Source organism: Peromyscus eremicus, chromosome 17, assembly GCF_949786415.1.
Source record: "Peromyscus eremicus chromosome 17, PerEre_H2_v1, whole genome shotgun sequence".
Taxonomy (NCBI): Eukaryota; Metazoa; Chordata; class Mammalia; order Rodentia; family Cricetidae; genus Peromyscus; species Peromyscus eremicus.
Window position 1 is genome coordinate 43293186 of NC_081433.1, and position 19613 is coordinate 43312798.

The 19613-nt window shown below is 39.2% G+C and overlaps 1 protein-coding gene across 2 annotated transcripts; it reads left to right on the forward strand.

The window, feature by feature from the left end:
- The first annotated feature begins 4354 nt into the window (after window positions 1-4354).
- Window positions 4355-18995, forward strand: Aga (aspartylglucosaminidase). 2 transcript variants are annotated; one of them, XR_009374845.1, is made up of 10 exons: window positions 4355-4559; window positions 6361-6514; window positions 7073-7185; window positions 8066-8178; window positions 10054-10165; window positions 11358-11433; window positions 12737-12844; window positions 13546-13679; window positions 15237-15441; window positions 16084-18995. XR_009374845.1 is itself a non-coding variant. In XM_059244282.1 (9 exons), exons 1-9 carry the CDS (start codon window positions 4433-4435, stop codon window positions 15335-15337), a joined length of 1038 nt encoding a protein of 345 aa, XP_059100265.1. In that variant the 5' UTR covers window positions 4355-4432; the 3' UTR covers window positions 15338-15479. The 2 variants fall into 2 exon arrangements, 1 of the variants encoding a protein (XP_059100265.1); XM_059244282.1 differs by lacking the exon at window positions 16084-18995 and having other exon boundaries at window positions 15237-15479.
- The last annotated feature ends 618 nt before the right edge of the window (window positions 18996-19613 follow it).

The window sequence follows — 19613 nt, forward strand, 5'->3', positions numbered from 1 at the left end:
GTCAAAAGGAAGTATCTGATTTGAATCTGCTACTGATGTGATAAATGCTATATGTGGGGGTGGGGCACATAACCCAGAAATACTATCTCAGAAAGGAAGAAAACTCTGTTCTCAAAGAGAATAAGATGACATTTCTGCATAATGACTCTAATTACATCCAGAATGTACAATCAGGTAACATGAAGTATTTCTGGATTAACAAAAAGAATAGATTCAAATTAGAAACACAGTTACCTCTATGCTTTGACACCAGCAAAAACCATTACTTACAGGTTCTGAAACTGACAAGAGCAAACGCCAATCAAATAAATGGCCTGTATTTAGACAACCCAGGTAATAGTTCAGTGGGGACTTCTGCAAAAGAAATTATTATTTCAATGCCAAGTCACGCTTACAGCTTTGAACAAGTAGCAAAACATGGACATGTTTCTAAAATGGATTTCCCAGCATCCACGTAAAAGCCAGAGGGGATGGCTTAGTGTTTTAAGCCTCAGATTTGAAATACCGAGACTCTCTGCAAACTTCAGCGTTAAATCCTCTATAGAACCACAGCTTCAAATGCTATCAGGAAATACTCAACTCTCCATCCTTTAGAGACTGATAAATTGAAAGCCATGAAGTTCAGCAGAAAAGGAGGGGAATTTACAGCTGCCCACAACTACCACCCATCAACCTTGAACACACACACACACACACACACACACACACACACACACACACACACACGAGATGACAGTATTTGTAGCAGCTTTTAAGATTCTACTGGAGATTTTATTCTGGAAAGACTTAAGCATTCTGAATCCAGAAATCTCCTACCTCTGGTATGCACAGCTTCATAAGCATTAACACTAACTTTTGGACAACTCAGAGTGGGTTGAAAATATTTTCAATTCCCATTTAATGCAGTCCAATTCCGTGTGTTCACTTTAAGATTCATTCTAGGTATCCAGCCACCTCATGGCTCTTTCTGCATTCTGTACAGATTGTTCCCTCCAGACACTAATTGATAGATATTTGGTAAAAGCTAATTAAACCAAAAGCATGCTACTTAATTGTTATTTGAGTGTTCTTCTAACTCTTACCTCATTGATTAAAGGAAGAAAGAGGATTGTTATGTCCATATCATAGATGAGAAAAGTATATCTCTGGAAGATTAAATGAGCTAGCCACAGCTGCCATGTAGTTACCCTAAATTTTAAAATCCAGGTCTTGAGGCCTGAGATATTGTTACAAGAATGTTTTCGTTACTAACACAGACATTTTACCAAACAGGTCTAAGTGATACATTCTAAGTTCAAGTAAAGATAATCTTATAGCTAGATTTTAAAAATCAACAATAGTACATTTCTGTTACATATAATTATTGAAATTAGAAAGTGGGGTAGATACTATGAAGACTGTGGGGCATTTTTGTTAGTCTACTACATATTATTAACTGATGTCCATTTTAGTTCAGAGGTATCTTAAAATCAAGCAAAAAGATCCAGTTACATTGAGACACAAAGAAATATCAGATCTAAACTATTATCCAAATATAGCTAAAAATAAGTAATAGTAATACAAAAATAATCCAGTTATCTAAAATAATTCAATGTCTTTAGGATGTAGCTGTACTGATTGCTCTAAGTTTAGACAAAGTGAGCTTACTGAGCACTACAATGACTGAGCACTACAATGACTGAGCACTACAATGACTGAGCACTACAATGACTGAGCACTATATGACTGAGCACTACAATGACTGAGCACTACAATGACTGAGCACTATAAGACTGAGCACTACAATGACTGAGTACTACAATGACTGAGCACCACAATGACTGAGCACTATAAGACTGAGCACCACAATGACTGAGCACCGCAATGACTGAGCACTGCAATGACTGAATACTACTATGACTGAGTAATACAATAGCTGTGTACTATAATGACTGAGTACTGCAACCACTGAGTACTACAATGGCCGAGTACTGCAACCACTGAGTACTACAATGGCCACTACAAAGCCACCAAAGAGGGTAGATTCTTTTGAGACTGCATATTATTTTAAGTACAAAAATCCACAAAAAGTTGCCAAATTGAGACTTTCAAATATTCCTATTACAATATAATAATATAACTTAGGTTTTTTTCCTCTCCTTTTTAAATTTTTTTCCTCTCTCTCTCTCTCTCTCTCTGAAAAATCACAGATTAGGTGAATTTCTTAGACAGGATTTTGATTTCAAGTAAGGAGAGGATTTGGAGAAAAGCATGGACACAACGGGAGGAGATGAAGGCGGACACAGCCTAACACAGCTTGCTACCAAGAACCTGGAGTCTCCTTCCATCCTAGGGTAGACCCCAAACCTCGAATAGGCCAAGGAAAAGAACGTCAGGATGAGCCATCCCGAGCCAAATTAGGGAGATTATTAAGGATAGTGTACAATTCCAAAATATAGACGAAGGTTTCTCTCAGCAGAATTGTGCTTGAGTGATTTTACAAATGTGTGTGTGTGTGTGTGTGTGTGTGTGTGTGTGTGTGTGTGTGTGTGTGAGAGAGAGAGAGAGAGAGAGAGAGAGAGAGAGAGAGAGAGAGAGAGAGAGAGAGATCATGTGACTAAGTTACATTCCTTAATGGATACAATTTACAAGATTTTAAAATGTAGACAAACTTAAAATCTAAATAAAATTTCCTTCAAGCTCAGAGACTTGTACAGCCTACTGTGTGTATTTTAGGATGAGACAGGGGTGTTAATACTGCAAAATCCAAGGTTCCACCCAGTCTACTCTAAGTAGAGATTGTTTGTGTGTCATTTTTAACATCCTTGTTGGAGCTGTCCTTAGGAAAATACAAATCTCTACATTAAAAGCTTTATCAGTTTTGTTGAAGTTTCCTGACTCTCAGCAGGAAAGGCAAATTAGATCCCAGGAGGGAGGGTTTTACCCCTTCTCTTGTTCCCTTAAATTTGCCTACCTTGCTGTCTTGCCTCTGTAAGAGCCTGGGTTCTTTTAGCTGAAGGAATTATATCACCCAAAAATGAGCTTCAGGAACTGAGACCAATTTTCCATGTATTATATTTTATAATTTCTGAAGGCATGCCTCAGTTCTTTGAACTTATAAATAACAACCGAGGTGCTACGGAAAATTAATTCGGAAGACAATAAGTGTTTTCCTTGCTTTCTTATTCTGTTTCATCCATCTTTCTCATCTCACCTAGCATGAGCTTTATGCTCATTAGCACAGCACAAATAGTTTGGTTCTCCTCCAAAACCCCATAGAAGGATCATGTGTCGTTTCTTTTTAATTACACCTAACTTTTTAATAGCGCTTCCCTGCCTGGGGATAATTCTAGGCTATCTTATGCTGTTTAAATTGCAGACCCAGTTTCCATTCAATAAGAACCTTGAAGATTTTCTAAGCCTCACAACTCCCATCTAGTTCATATTTTATCGGTCGGGATAGATTTATGGATGCCTTTTAAAATTATGTCTTCCTCCAGCTACATGGACAAGCATCCCAGAGTCCCAATGGGATTACTGGTCCATGCTCACACATCTGCGCACCAACTGAGTTATCAAAATGAGCAGCCGGTACCATGCATGTAAAGCTCCCATTTCTCCTTTTAGTCAAACATTTATTTAGTACTTAATGGTGCCAGGCCTGAAGATAAAATAAAATACCTTCGGAAAAGAATGGAGTTAGCCTTCTTGGCTGGAGGCGAGGAGCTGTGCACTTCAGTGGGCAATGTAAAGGGTATGTTCCTCCTCTTTGCTCAGCCTGTCCTTTCCTTCCAGCCCAGGGATTTGTAACGAAAGGACGTCCTACAAAAAGCTGTGGTGAAGAAATGATGGGAAGAATGTGTCAAACACACCTCAAACGAATCTGGTCCTCAGCAAAAGCACTTCGCCTATATTCAGCAACTGTTTTAAATTGTTGAGCAAGTCCAGGGTTCGAACCAGGTCAGTCCGACTTTCTACCTTTAATTTGCATTTAAGTTGGCAAGTACGGAAAAGTCAAAATAGTATCTGTCAGCTATCTGAGATTGGAGATTACTAGTGTCCTGCCACTCAGGGTTGTATAATTTCATGCAAAGAGGTCACTCTATCCTTAAATGTCGGCTAAGCGGTGGACTTTATACTTTAGTGAAGTACTAAAAGTATATATGTAACAGCACCTCAACACAAAAAAGAAACAAACTAAGAAGAGCTGCACTGAGCTGACCAATACAGAACCACAGCACCAGACTTAAAGAAAAAAGAAAAAAGAAAAAATTCCTCCAGGGGCCAGCAGAAGGCCTCATCTCGCGAGAGTTGAGGGAGTTGCAAATGAGATTAAAGACAATCACCGCGAGTTCGGAGAGTCTGAGCTGGCCGGGGACCTTTGTGGCGCTGGCCCGCGGGGCGCGCGGCTTGGCTGGGACTTTTCTCGCGCCGCGCCACTGGGCCTTCGGCTATGGCGCGGAAGTCGAAACTGCCTTTTCTTCTCCTGCCGCTCGTCCTGGGCATCCCCCTGGCGCAGGGCTCCAGTGTCCTGCCCCTGGTCATCAACACTTGGGCTTTTAAGAATGCTACCGAAGCAGGTGCGGAGGTGGGGGGGCTGCCCCGTGGGAGCGCCTCGGCGGGAAGCTGCACTCGCTGGCTCGGCCCTGCGGCAGTGTGGAGGAGAGCCAGCCCGCTGCAGAAGGCCGGGAGCCTGCAGAAGGCCGGGAGCCTGCAGAAGGCCGGGAGCCTGCAGAAGGCCGGGAGCCTGCAGAAGGCCGGGAGCCTGCAGAAGGAAGGCCGGGAGCCTGCAGAAGGAAGGCCGGGAGCCTGCAGAAGGCCGGGAGCCTGCAGAAGGCCGGGAGCCTGCAGAAGGTCCGGCCTCCTTCCGGGTCGGCTTCCTGCCTCGCTTTGGCATCTGACCCTGTCTCCGTCCTCGCTGCCACTGCTGCATTTTAGATCGGGTGTATTTATAGCTCCCTGCACCATGTTGACTGACCTCTAACCCTTGGGCCATTGTGCTTCACTCCTCCCGTGTCCCCTGTCTCATAAGATGCCATGATGTTTTCTGTCTCCCACACTCCCACTTCCTGTAAATGCCTCCTCTTTCTTCCAGTATCCTCTGGATTCCACTTTAGGAAACAATGGATAATTTCCTGTGAACACACACACACACACACAATTTGATCCGTGCTTGTCCTTGTCACTTAGAATGATACCTTCCAGCTTTGGTTATGCATTAAAGTTATCCTTAGAGTTTCTTAGGGCTGTCCCCTACGGCCCCCAACCCAGTCACATTTGAGACTGCTCTCATAGTAAGTGTCTGTGGGCACAGTTGGTTACAGATTTCAGTGCAGGAAAATGTGTATGTTGTAGAAGATGCATAGGAGTCAGAGAGTGAGAAATCAGACTGAAAAAGAGACGTTTAGTTGTTTAGTGTATAAACAACTAAATACTGAACAAAGGAAGTCCAGCATCATGTGCAGGGGACAGTTCTGCTTAGGTTGCCAGTATTGAACAGGGGCATTTGTAAAACCTTCAAAGAATCGTAAGTAAAACAGCTGCCCTTTCAAGACATATCCACTCAATGCGTGGATGTCCACAGAACACCAGGGGGAAAAAAAATTGGCCTCCTTCGAGAAAGTGACCGCTTTTGAAAGTGGGCAACCTCTGAAATACAGTGTGGCCTTGAGTGAATTACTTCACATCTATCCATTTCTCTTAAACGATAATTACAATTAAAATACTATCTCAAAAGCTCCATGAAGATGAGATTAGCCCATGTGATGTTCTTTGCTGTTGCAATATTATGCTGATATTATGCAATATCACTTGCTGTGATAAGTGTTACCAGTGTACTATTAGTTATGCATATTTTAGTAATCTAATGAGTGACACATGGCTGTCACTCTTCCCAGCTCTCCAGAAGCTGTGGTAGGAAGATCCAGACTTCTAGACATGCTTAGGCTGTGCGTAGATTTTCATTTGGGCTTGGGCAACATAGCAAGACCCTATCTCATAAAAGAAAGTAATGAAATTTTAAGGCTGTAATTGAAAAATACTTTTCAGTTCAACGGTCTCCAAATAGTTTCAGCTATCCCTCTTAAAGATGACTTATTTGTTACACAGAAGAAACAGATACTGATAAGTTTTGTTTTTTTTTTAAATATTCGCTTTCCACTAAGGTCTTTGAGTTCCTCATAGTAACTATTGATATGATTTTGTCTGTATCATTCTAATTGCCTTACCATTTGATAAAATAACTTGTTAAAATTTCAGCTTAACAGTAGAAATGTTAAGGGAAAAAAAAAAAACTTAAGTAGGCTTCAGAATGTTCTTGGCTTGTTGCATTTCATGTTGAAAACTATGTGAATATAAATAAGCACTATTGGAATTTAACAGCATGGCGGACATTAGCGTCTGGAGGTTCTGCCCTGGATGCAGTTGAGAGTGGCTGTGCTAAGTGTGAGATGGAGCGTTGTGATGGCACTGTCGGCTTTGGAGGAAGTCCTAATGAACGTGGGGAAACCACCCTGGATGCCATGATCATGGATGGGTAAGAATGCTCTTCAGGACTTGTCTTTGCGCTTTCACGCCCGGTTGGCTGATGTTGAGGATTGTAGTCTGCTGAGAGCAAGGTGGAAAAATGCAGTAAGTGTGGCTACTCCTTGTTTATAGTGCTTGTCTTTTCTAAACACAGAGAGTTAACCAAAAAAAAAAAAAAAAAAAAAAAAAAAAAGGTCATCCCGATATTAGATTATCACAGCAAAGTAAATGGTTAAGTAGCTTTGACTGAAGAGAACCCCCTAAATACAAAACGGTGCCTCCGACCCAGTAATTCACCTGCCATCTGCAAATGTGCTTTCAGTGACCTGGAGCCTGAAGGCCTCTTTTAAAAGCCATGTTTAAAATAAGGTGTTGAGCTGTTTGGTCAATTGAGTTTCTGTTCTTTAATTTTGTCTGTGGGACTCCGTGAACTTTACGGGTTGTTTTCACTTCTGTGGTAAGACGGAGTTTAGCCTTCACCGTATTGCTGCTTAGAGAAATGCAGTTTTTCTCTTCAAGTAGCAACAGAAAATGCCTTCGTAAATCTTCCTGCATTGTTACCTTCCAGCACTACTATGGATGTGGGAGCAGTAGGAGGCCTCCGAAGAATTAAAAATGCAATTGGAGTGGCCCGGAAAGTCCTGGAGCACACAACACACACACTTTTAATAGGGGAGTCAGGTATTTTTTCAAACTACTGAAATTTTCTTGTAGTCTTTTTGTTTATAGTCATTGTAAAAAAAAAAAAAAAATAGATCTCATTGTGAAGTAAAGGAGACCCAAGTTCCAAATCAGAGTAATTATGTTTTAGTTCATACCTGGTTAGGCTGGATAGGCTACTTATAAATCTTGCTTTGTCTTTAAGACTGTATTTTAAGCAATACATTTGTATCTGTTGATGGGTGATTTCTACCACTGAAACAGGGTTCACCGTGGGTTTTCTCTGTACATTGCATTTCTACAGGTATAAGACACAGGGGTGGACTGTTTATATGAGACGGTAGTGCCAAAAGGAGATTCCTGTGACAGTGTCACTCGAGTCCTTTCCAAGTTCCATTGCAAGAGGTCATAAAGCAGCGGATGATTAAATATATAATATATATGAATATATATAAGTGATATATTTATGAAGCAACCTTAATAGACTTGAAATAGAATTGCAGACTCTCTGAGAAGCATGTGTCTTGATCTTTGGAATGCATTTGTCTATTCGGTTCTTTTCACCCTCATTAGAGCAGTAGAATTCTGTTGTGTGCTGTGAAAGGCGCAATTTCTGCAGAGTAGAAGCGGGAGGCGTGGAAGAGAGGCAGGAATGGAAATGTGCACACAGCCCGAAGGTCTCCAAGAGATCAGTGATAGAAAGGGAAGCTGCAAATCCAGAAATGACTCCCTCAAAACTATTTATGTCCAAAAATTCCTTTAAAAGCCTTGTGTGCCAACCTCCTCAGATGTCTTTCCATACCCCATGTGAGAGACAGCTGACGCAGAATGCCTCTCGTACATGATTTTGCTTAGAAAAAAAAAAAATGCATGGGCTTACACTGTTCTCTTTAATCTCTAGCCACCAAGTTTGCTGAAAGTATGGGGTTTACCAGTGAGAATTTATCTACCAGTGCCTCGGAAGCCATGTATTCAGATTGGCTTGCTGGGAATTGCCAGCCTAATTATTGGAGAGTATGTATGCGAATTCAACTTTAAAAAGTAAATTGAAAATGCTGAATGATCCCTGGGGTTAATGACTCCTGCCCTCTGGCAGTAATTTGTAAATTGAAGGTGTACTGTGAAGAATGGAAGGAACTCCATCAACGTTGTTTCACTTGCATCTTCTTGGAACAAAATCCAAAGCCTAAAGTACTTGTTAGATATTGTCCATGTGAAGTCTGTGCAGTATGTTGCTCATAATTTGACTAGAAGGCTTAGCCAGTAAGGTGTCTAGTTTGCGACTTATGGGATCAATTTTCTTTACTAAGAATTTTAGCATAAATCAGTTTGATTTTTGTAGGTGGAGTTTTCCTGTAGCGGCATCGCTCCCAAATAACCACACGAAGACTTATTATTGATTGTAAATGATCGGCTGATAGCTTAGGCTTGTTACTAGCTAACACTTAGATTTTTAAATTAACCCATATTTCTTATCTACCCTCTGCCACATGGCTTATGGCTTGTTACCCCATATTCTACATGTCCTGCTTCCTCTGAATCTGTTGGCATCTCCTGGCATCTCCTCTGACTCTGCCCTTCCCAGAATTCTCCTAGTCTGACTCTCCTGCCCAGTCTCACCTACCCAGCAATAGGCCAGTCAGGTTTTAACCATTAACCAATGAGAGTAATACATATTTATAGTGTACAAAGATTGTTCCATAACAGATTTTGCCACACAGATTCCTTTTCTGGAACATCTTAGCCTCTAATCTGTTTCTTCCTAAGGTTCTTAAGGGTTAGCTAAAAAAATAAATTCTTCATAAAACAGCTGAACTTGAACCTTGTGCACTAATGTTAATAAGGTATAAGTAGAATAAGCATCCCTAAACTAAAAATCTGAAGTCCAAAGCACTTTCAGCACCAACACGATGCCACAGTACAAGTTTGAAAGGCCATGCTACGTCATGCGGTGCATTGACATCAAACCGCAAATGCAACTGAAAGTCTATGCTGTTATCTTTAGACTCATATAGATAGACATAAAACATAGGTGAATTTTGTGCTTAGACTTCAGTCTATCCATGAGCTATCTATCTCATGAACATATAAAAATTCCAAAATCTGGAAAAAATCCAAAGTACTTCTGGTCCTAAACCTTTCAGATAAGGAGTACTCAACCTGTACTAAGTAAGTTCATAGCTTAATACCAATCTGTCCAGACAGCCTAAATTTATTGGTATATTCCTGTACTTTTAATATTTAAAGGAATCTTAAACTGCTACTAGAATGGCTGCAGCCAGAGGGGTCCAGTCCATGGCTTGCAGGCCCCATGCAGCTGAAAAGAAATGAAGATGAGTGATACCCAACGCAAACTCATACAATACTTAGAACATGACATTTTGGGCAGCATTGTTTTGTTTTGTTGTATTATAACTTGAGTGAGCAATTCTCGAGTTGAATGTTGTAGCTGACAATGTCACGTCTCTGTCAAAGTTGGATACCTTATAAGCCTAGATTAAAAATAAACATTCTTTTAAAACAGATTCTACTTGAAATCTCAGAATTTGTTATCTGGGAACCATATTGTGACGGGTAAAGGTCAGGCTGGGTATTTGTTCCTTTGAGATTAATATATAATTAAAAGGAAAATTTTTATGTCTGCCATTGTTATGAGGATTGTATGTGTATAAAGAAGGCATTCATTGACTTGTTCTTTACCCTGTATCTATCTAAATTAGATCATGCAATTTTGAGAATCTTCAGTGTTCACATAAGATTAAGCTAACTTTTGAGCTCTGAGTTACTGGTGTCTTTTTGGTTTCCTACCAGTGATTAGCAATTTTACACAATTATTTGCCAGTTCCTAAAACACCCTTTTTAACCGAAAAACTTGAATCTTGTTTACAGAAAGTAATACCAGATCCTTCAAAACACTGTGGACCCTACAAACCATCTGGTATTGTGGCTCAGGGTAATTTTCCCTACAAAGAAGTGGATGTCCATGGTCATGATACTATCGGTAATTCTCTTTTTATACAATTTTATCGATTATTTTAGTTAATGACCTACAGCTCATATTCATTTTTTATTCATGTACCAGAAGTTAGCTAGCTTTCATTATTTTAAACACCAAGTAAATACCCCCTTCTTACATGTAATTTTCTCTCACTATATGTACATGTACATATATACATATATAATTAGCTTAAACACATACAAATTCAAATTTCATATATATAATTTTGTCTTAGAATGTAAATACAGTTTTGTAATTTTTTTTTTTTTTTTTTTTGGTTTTTTTAAGACAGGGTTTCTCTGTGTAGCTTTGCGCCTTTCCTGGATCTCACTCTATAGTCCTGGCTGGTCTCGAACTCACAGATATCCACCTGCCTCTGCCTCCCAAGTACTGGAATTAAAGGCATGCGCCACCACCACCCAGCCAGTTTTATAATTTCTTATACAAGACACCAAATTTTCAGTGACTTTTAAGATGTAGATTATCAAATTGTTAATATTTAATGCTTTGGTTATTTTATGTAACTTGCTATATATATAAAATGACTTAATAATTTTTCTAAGCTATAATATTGACAAGTTCTTCTAATCAAAATGAATGATATTGGGGGGAATTGCCTTTGAAAGGGTACAGAAACCTGGTAGATTTGAAGAGTAAGAATATGAGGGGGTTTTTGTGTATGTATGTGTGTGTTTTTTTTTAATGTTCAGTGATACTATGGAACCAAATCATTAACATAATATAATACCACTGATACAGTTTTCAGTATTCTTAATTTTTCTTTTCTTCTATCTGTAATTAATGAGAGAACATACTGTATTTTCTTAATGGAGTCAGTATGTAAAAACACAGTACCATAGATGGTTTACAAACAATAGAAATTTATTTCTCACAGTTTTAAATATGGAGAATTCTGAGATGTAGACACTGACAGATCCCCTGTCTGTCGAGGTCCCATTTCCTGGCTCACAGGTGGCATATCTCGTTGTCTTGGTCTCTTGTATTAATCACTCATTAGGGTGTTGCCCTAATAACCATCCCACCTGCCTGTGGTCCCCTCCTAAATCTATCACTTCGTGAAGATACATTTTAGAGGGGACGCAATCTCTCAAACAACAGCAGTCATTAGCGGATCCATTATCTGGCTATATTTAAGGGAAGTGTTGGGTACTGACTTTTTTTTTTCCACCTTTAGGCATGGTTGTAATCCATAAGGATGGAAGTACTGCTGCGGGCACATCTACAAATGGTATAAAATTCAAAATTCCTGGGTTAGTGTTTCACCAAGAACAGATTTCTCAAATATGTATCAAATGTAAAGCAGTATATGCCGGGCTTGTGCAAGGGTACCAACTATAAACTGAAACCCTTACCTCCCAGGTAAATGTGACAGAAAGCATGTTACCATCCATGTGTTCATGCCAAAGCAAGCACCGGAGCCAGTGCTTCCAAGTTCAGGAGGGCCAGGGGTTAATCTGTAACCTGAGTAGTGACGGCAGAAGTGGGGGTAGTGACTGGGACCTGAGTCCACAGCACAGAAGGGGGACACGCAGCATGCAGCCCATGGCACAAGACTATACAAGTGGGACACTTCAGGTTGAGGGCTTCTGCTGGCTGGGACAGGAGGTGGAGTGAGTGAGTGAGTGTGTGTGTGTGTGTGTGTGTGTGTGTGTGTGTACACGCGCATGTCTGTGTTTCCATGTGCTGGCATGTGTGCTCTCAATGTGTGCAGAGCAGTGTGTGGCAGTAGTGAAGATTAAGACTACAAGTAACCCAAGCCAGATTACAAGGGGTAAGTTTGAGGAGTTGTAGGTTTGTGGGTGTTTTCTGTGTTGTTTTAAGTGGAAGATGGGCATTAAGTAGGTTGATTAAAAGGGAAAACTGGTAACAAGTTTGGCACGTTACATAGGAAGCAGTGTAAGGAAGTCATTGAGAACTGTGGAAGTGTTGCAGTTGAGAAAGGTGTAATAGAGCCGTCACTGTAAAGCTGTGTGATCTGAAATGACAAACTGATGACAAGTTTTTCACTTACAATTTTAATTGATAAGTAAAAGTGTGTGTTGTTTTTGGAGTACTGCATGATATTTTCATATATTTAAACATGTGAAATAGTTAAACCAAGGTATTTAACTTATGCATTGTCTCACATGTTTTTAAAATCTATACTCTTAGTGGGTTTTACATATAAAATATATTATTATTAAATGTAGTATCACGTGTACAGCAGATCTCTAGAAGTTAACCCTCTAGTTTTAATTAAAATTCCTTTTCTTTTTCTGCCAGCCAAAATCTCTCCAACTACCCTCTCTCTACTACCAGAAAAACCAGTATTTTAGTCTATTAATTCAGTTTTATTACACTGCACATCTATCAAAAATGCAAGTCATACAATTATCATAGCTGTTTGAAAACTGTAATTGAGAAACAAACAAGAATGCAGTCTAGTGAGGAATTTACTTAAAACAGTAACCAGGAGCAGTGTGGAAACAACCCCGAATTTCGAAACAGTTCGTAACAGGATGTAGTTTACCTTTGGTTTCCTCTTCTCAATTTTTATGTTCTCTACTCACAAAGTCGTGTAGGAGATTCACCAGTACCCGGAGCTGGGGCCTATGCTAACGACAAGGCCGGGGCCGCTGCAGCCACAGGGGACGGCGACATACTACTCCGCTTTCTGCCCAGGTCTGACTTCTTACCTCTGTACGTCTTAGAGGTCCTTAGAAGAAGCAGGCAGTGTCAGGACATAGCTTATTTTTGTACTGTGTTGTCCAACTTTGTGTGCATGAGAGAGAGACTTCATGAAACTGGAGGTGAGGTTTTTGCGTTGTTGAGTTGTTGTTGGGCGAGTGAGTTTGGGATCATTCACTTAGTCATCATTACCTTGGGAAATGAAATGTGTCTCACTGAGCTTCCCAGAGAAGAATGCTTATGATCTGTTTAATTAACTGATGCAAGGCCGTAGTGAAGTGACTGAGAAAAGTAGAAAGTGTAGCCACTGTGGTCGGTTAACAACTACCACTGTATGTTTTCAACATGTGCAGTATTTTCTCCTGAGAGTGTAGCTTCTTTCCTCATGCAAATTTCACCTCTGTTTGTGACTTCTGGCTGTTATTACTAAAGTGACAGTTATTCAGCCAAAGCCCAAAATAATAGTCTTCCTGTGGAATTAATGGTGGATGAGTTGAATAGATGACATTGTCGCAGGGATTGCTTGCCCTGATGTTAAGGCTGTGACAGGAATTACTGACTTGTGTTCATTCATAGGTGTTATGTTAAATGTGACAGTATGGTCGTTTCAGATTTTCTGACATCAGCTTAGCCTAATGCCAAGTTAGTGTTTATTCTATTCTCTGATATTAAGCTGTCACCTCTGTTTAAATTAGCTACCAAGCTGTAGAATATATGAGAAAAGGAGTTGATCCCACCGTAGCTTGCCAAAAAGTGATTTCAAGAATTCGGAAACATTATCCAGGATTCCTTGGGGCTGTTATATGTGCCAATGTGACGGGAAGTTATGGTAAGTTAGATCTGTGTTTTTATTTGTGTGAATTTACTAGTAATTATGAATACCTGAACACGTAATATGCTGTGTTCTGTTGAAAAAGGGAGTCTGTAAAGTACATTCTGAGTGAATGTCAATGATGAGCTGTCACTACCTGTCAAGTGTTAAAGTATATACTTAAAACCCTCTTTTGTTTGACTGCTGGTAGTCTGGTAGTCATGGTCTACTTTGGGGCTATCAGTTCGTTTCTTTTGCATCTATCCTAAAAGTTTAGTTTTGGCTGGAGCATGTGTTGACAGGCTAATTTAGTAAAATGCTTTTATGATTAGAGATGGTGGGGACAAGTTAATCTCCCTTATTTCTTTCTCGGTCATTAAAACATTTCAGTCATTTCGATCCTCTTGGCTCTGAAGAATAAAAACTTTCGCTAGTGAGTAAGCCAGCCAGGCCAGCAGAATTATTGAGGTGGTGCTTGGCCTGTCTTCTGTTTGCTCTCTTTATAAGCCAATCACAGCTGCAAAGTGTTTCAGGTCAACCACCACAGATTCTCATCACCGAGCTTTCAGATGGAGAATATGTACAGCTTACCAATCAATAGAGCTTATTAGGCTAGACTGTTTGTTGCTGTTCTTTGATCTTTTACTTCCCACACTTTTGTATTTGAAAAGCTTGTTTGAAGAATTCCGTATTCTTTTTTAAGTTCTGAGACATAAAAGTCAAACAAAGTTATGGGGGTTGCTCTAGGTATGAAATAAGGCAATTTAATGATTCCCTCTTAACAGATAAGCCATAGAAGGCCCAAATTTACATTTAACAGGGTGGGAAGATACTAATTATCTTACTATATGAATTAAAATTTGACTATTTCCTAATAAAGACATAGCAGAAGGACCTCTCCTCCTGCAGGTGTAGAATAGAAACTCAACTTAGACAAAAAGCATGTTGACAAATAACTCTTCTTGCCTTCTCCAAGAGTGAAAGAGCAGGGAGGAAGGGAAGTACTCTGTAAGAAGGGTTTATAGAGAAGAGAATGTTCTAGTTGCTAGGAGGGAAGTAAAAATTTTGATCATTTCCTCTAAGAAAGGGTTGAAACAATAAAACAACAGAGTGACAGCAAGTGTATTTGGTGTATGTGGGGGGGTGGGATTAGCTAGTTGTCTGATGTTCAGGAGGGTGGGTTAAGGGCTGGAGAAATGGCTCAGAAATTAAGAGGCAATTCTTTCTGCATAGGTCCCGTGTTCTCTTCCCATCACCCACAGGGTGGCTCACAGCCAGCCATCTGTACTCCAGTTTCAGGGTATCTGCCTTCTCTGACCTCCTTGACACAAGGCACATACATGCAGGCAAATACTTCTACATATAAAATAAGGTTTTTAAAGGCTTTCTTACCACCTTCTCCTCCTCTTCTATGATGGTTAACTACCACTATGAAGGGCAACATGTGGATTATATATGTGCATACATTATGTGGACATAGGCATGCTCCAGCCAATGTCTAGGCAAATGCTTGCTTTTATTGGTTCTGAGTACACGCCTCCGGCAACCCTTAACTGTCTCTTTTTTGGGCTCCAGGTGCTGCTTGCAACAAACTTCCAACATTTACTCAATTTAGTTTCATGGTTTATAATCCTCTACGAAGTCAGTCAACTGAAGAAAAAGTAGACTGCCTCTAATCTGTCTTGTCTGTCAGCATGTGAATTTAAAGAGGAACGAAACGAAGGCGGGAAAGTTGCTCACTGACATCATGTAGTGGTCTTCATTTCTTTCAAGTTCATGTGTAAGTTAAGTGCAAAAATAAAGTACGTTACAGTCACATTTCTATATCTACATTTTTATTTAAGGTCTGTTTCCCACTTGAGAGTGAATATGCATGTATATGATGTATGGGTTTAAGTTTAAAGTGATATTTGAATTTCTAATCAATGTAGCAAGAACTGTCTACACTCGGGATTTATTTTCACAAAGCCATAGTAAATACAGTATCTGTATTTGCAGCTACACAAGATCAGAATACAGAAGCATGCCAGGTTCAGGGGACAGAGTACCACTATCTCAGCAGATTAGACCTGATTGAATTTCCAAAGTTACAGTGATTTGTCCCTTACCATTGACCATTGGGTTGTAACTAATAGCTCAAAGCAAGAATAATGCTATTAAAATGTATGGTTTTGATTCTGTGCATTATGAAAAGCTGATGAGTGTTAGTTGGTTTTCTTTGGATTTCTCTTTGATGGATCACTCAGTAGGTGAATGTTATTAATCCATAGGAATCTCTGATCTTCAGGCAACTCATATTCAGTCTTGCTCATTTCACTTAGGGGATTCTTTTTTGTAATTTTACTAATCTTTTGTGCTGAGGTAGCAGTTGCAGATGGAAAATGTCAATAAGTGTGCTCTCTGGCTTGGCATTGTCTTCCAGATTTCCATATCAACTGTCCACTGACAAGTACAGAGACACCGTATGTCTTAATTTCTCAAGATTATTATGTACTCCAAAATCATTGCTTTAATCTGTAGTCATTAATAAGATGAATGTTTTATATTGTTATCAAACCTTACTACTGTTTTCTTTTTTAATATGTATAACTTGCTATTTACTATTTGTTACCTGTTGAGAATGAGTAATCCATGTTAATCGTCCTCAGGCCAGTCTGCATATCACAATTATTTGGGAAGCTACTTTCAAAATATCCTCTATCAGCGCAGAGTTTGCTGGACTTCAGTTTGATCCCAGTTTAATAACAATGCTTGAACTACATGAAATACTAAATAATTTTAACCCAGTTTAGTAACAGTACTTTAATAAAGGAAGTGTTTCATGTCAGAAAAGGCAAAGACCTAGATTATTTCCCCAGAGGATTCAGATGAACTCTACTCAGGTGTTTTATATGTCCAACACGGTAGGCAACGAGAAAACTATAGACCTCACTCTGTCATAAAACTTTTGATAATTTCACATTCTTCATTGATTTGCGTTGACTCACATTGGAATAATTTCCTATGACTATTGCACTAAAGACTCCTTATAGGTTGATTTTATTTCTGCTAGCCCAGTATAAGCTAGTCCCCAAGAATCCTGTGCAGAACACATTGCCAGCTCCACGTCCCCTGCTCGTGCTGCCTGCGCTCTTGTTCTCTCTGATTTGCTACAAGCGAGTTAACTGGTTCTGGCAATGAGTTTTAAGTGAATTTGGAATGTGAGACCTTCCCAGATTCTTTCGTATTTTGTCAAGCATGACAACATACTGATTGCTGCTCTCAGCTACCTGTGTCCTTGAAAACTATAATGAGCAGACATCCATGACAGTACCCCGTAGACATAAATTATGATCCAGTATAGACTATCCTGACTCTTACATAAAATACACCAATCTGTTAAGGAGTTTTGTGGACATTACTAAAATAATAAGAGAATTTAAAACCTCAAAATGAATTTTTTTTCTGGTTAGACTAGAAAGGTGCTGATTTAAAAAAAATGAGTAAAAAAATGTTTTTAAATTATTGGGGCAGTTGCAGATGATATTTTCCTAAGGAATCTTTCATATTTTTTCAAAGAAGCCCATACGCCTATATCCTGTGATTCCTGACATTCGGACTTTCATGGTACCTGCCATGTACGCATTCAGGAACTGTGTTCAAGGATGTTTCTAGAGCAAACATTTTACAAGACAGATAGCTCCCTCCTGTGAGACGGCATATTTGTTTGCTGTCTAATACCACACTGTTTCTCTGTGAAGCAAACGACAGGTGGGTTCGTTTGCAGCCCCTAATCGAAGATTGAGATGCCCTAAGACTTGATGTGAGACACTTACATTGTGAGAGTCTTTCTGGAATAAGCACTCTGCCATCAGTGAGAGTGAAAGAGAGGAGTGCCCCAGTGGACTGAAGCCAGGCTAGTCCCCCAAGGCCTTCGTGCCAGGTCCTGTATGGATCTCATTTTGTACTCTAAAACCACACAGTGGGGTGGCAAGCAAACCCTTTGTCTCTGACGACATGTCTTCCATGGTTTCTGTCAGCTTCGAGGACAGTGTGACGGGCTGATTTGTTTGTGGGTGAGATTGTTAATTCTGCCTAACTTAGATTGAGAAGAGCCAGGAGATAATGAAAATATCCCTTATTTATGAAACCCATCTAAATTATCTAAATGGTAACTAAATAAAATATTCAGATAGTAACTAATACAAGTTTTAACAGGTGATACAATACTTCGTACTAAATATTAGATATTTCATGTAATTCACATTTTCTCCTTTTTCAAAATATTCTTAGTAGAGCTTGACTTATTGTATGGACTTTAATTAGAAATATACATTTGTACTGTGTGTACAAAAATATCAAAACATCTATTTTCAATATCAATACTCAAGTGATTCCTTTTGAATTTAGAGGGTAAATCATAGGTACAATGTATTTTAGTTGATATTTTATGCCCAGTAAATATGCTTTCAAGGCCCATAATTTTGCCATATACTTTCAAAGCCCATAATTTTAAATAGTTGAACTTTGTTTTCAAATGTTGTCAGTTCTTATATTCAGTGATTGAATTTAGACCTAAGAACCCTATTAAGCTCATTTAGTACCTTTAATAGTACAATTAAAATTCATTTGAATATATCTATTGGTGACATTTATTTTAATTGGATAGGAATTCTGAAAAATAAATTAATGCATTTATGTCATTTTGCTGGTCAATTTTTGGTTAAGATCCCAGGCTTTGGTTTGTTTTCTTGAGTGTTAAACTTGTCACATATTATGCAGTAGATTTTCAACTATCGTACACAATTAAAAAATGAGTTGATGAGGTCCTCAGAAATAGAAATGATGGTTACTAAGTGTCCTGTGATAAGTGTTTTCTTATGTAACCAAGGGTCAGCCAGTTTTTACAAAAGAAAGTCATATTTTAGTACTCAGAAATCACATCTACTTAAAGGATAAAAAATGACCACATTCAGGGTGGATATAATGGAAGTCGGAGCTGCTATGCTCAACCTATTTGCCTCTGAGTTAAAGGGAGGGAAGTTATTTATGGTTCTGATGCACGGAGACTGCATTAAGAATTGGTCATTTGATTTAAACTTGTGACCTTTCCGAGTGGCACATTAGATGTGTTTGCTCATTTATTTTCTCTAATTAAAATCTTATTTCTATAATGTGAATGGTAACATACAATATTTTTAAGAAAATCCGATCTTAGAAAGAATGTAAGGCAGCAAATTTCCTTCTAATTGCTTGTAATCGATCTCATTTCTTTCTGATTTGTGCAAAACCCTTGAGCACCATAAATGTCAAAATACTTCTTTCCATTTCTAAATAAAACCTGCATTTTTCATCTTTTCTTGTTCTGTTCATTGTAATTAAGGCTGACTGAAAATAAAACCAAAATTCTAGTAAAATAAATATCAGACAACCTAAGCAAACTTAATTTCATTCAGTGAGACTGAAGCGGTGTAGTGCATGGTAGTGATACATACATTGCATATATCAGCAGACATTAAATTGGGGTTTATTTTCCCTCCAGAGAGACAGTTTTAAGATAATGCCATTTATTAGACACATGCAGAGGCGCACACACTGCCTTAGACAGACTCTGGAACCTAATTACCTGAATTCAAGCCCTGTCCTCTCTCAGTGATTAACTATGTGAACTTGACAATTAGCTTGGTTTGATTGTGTCTCAGTTTTCTCTACTGAGGGGATAAAGACAAGGCACCTCCTGCTATAGTCTGGTGTCGGAGTCCCTACATCCCAAGTTCATTTGAGGAGCCTGGTACTCAAGATGACAGTAAGGAGATGGGGCTGCCGGGAGTGCTTAGATCATAAGGACATTAACCTCAGGGACGGGATTAGTGCCCTTATAAAAGTCTCAGACAAGATCCCTCCCCACTCTTCAAAGTGAGGACGTGTAGAAGGCACGGTCTCTGGAACACAGAAAGCCTTCCTCGGACATAT

Coding starts and splice junctions, on each gene's coding strand:
- Aga (XM_059244282.1), top strand. CDS start 4,433: ATGGCGCGGAAGTCGAAACTGCCTTTTCTTCTCCTGCCGCTCGTCCTG. Junction 8,179..10,053: donor GCCAGCCTAATTATTGGAGA/GTATGTATGCGA, acceptor TCTTGTTTACAG/AAAGTAATACCAGATCCTTC. Junction 10,166..11,357: donor CCATGGTCATGATACTATCG/GTAATTCTCTTT, acceptor TTCCACCTTTAG/GCATGGTTGTAATCCATAAG.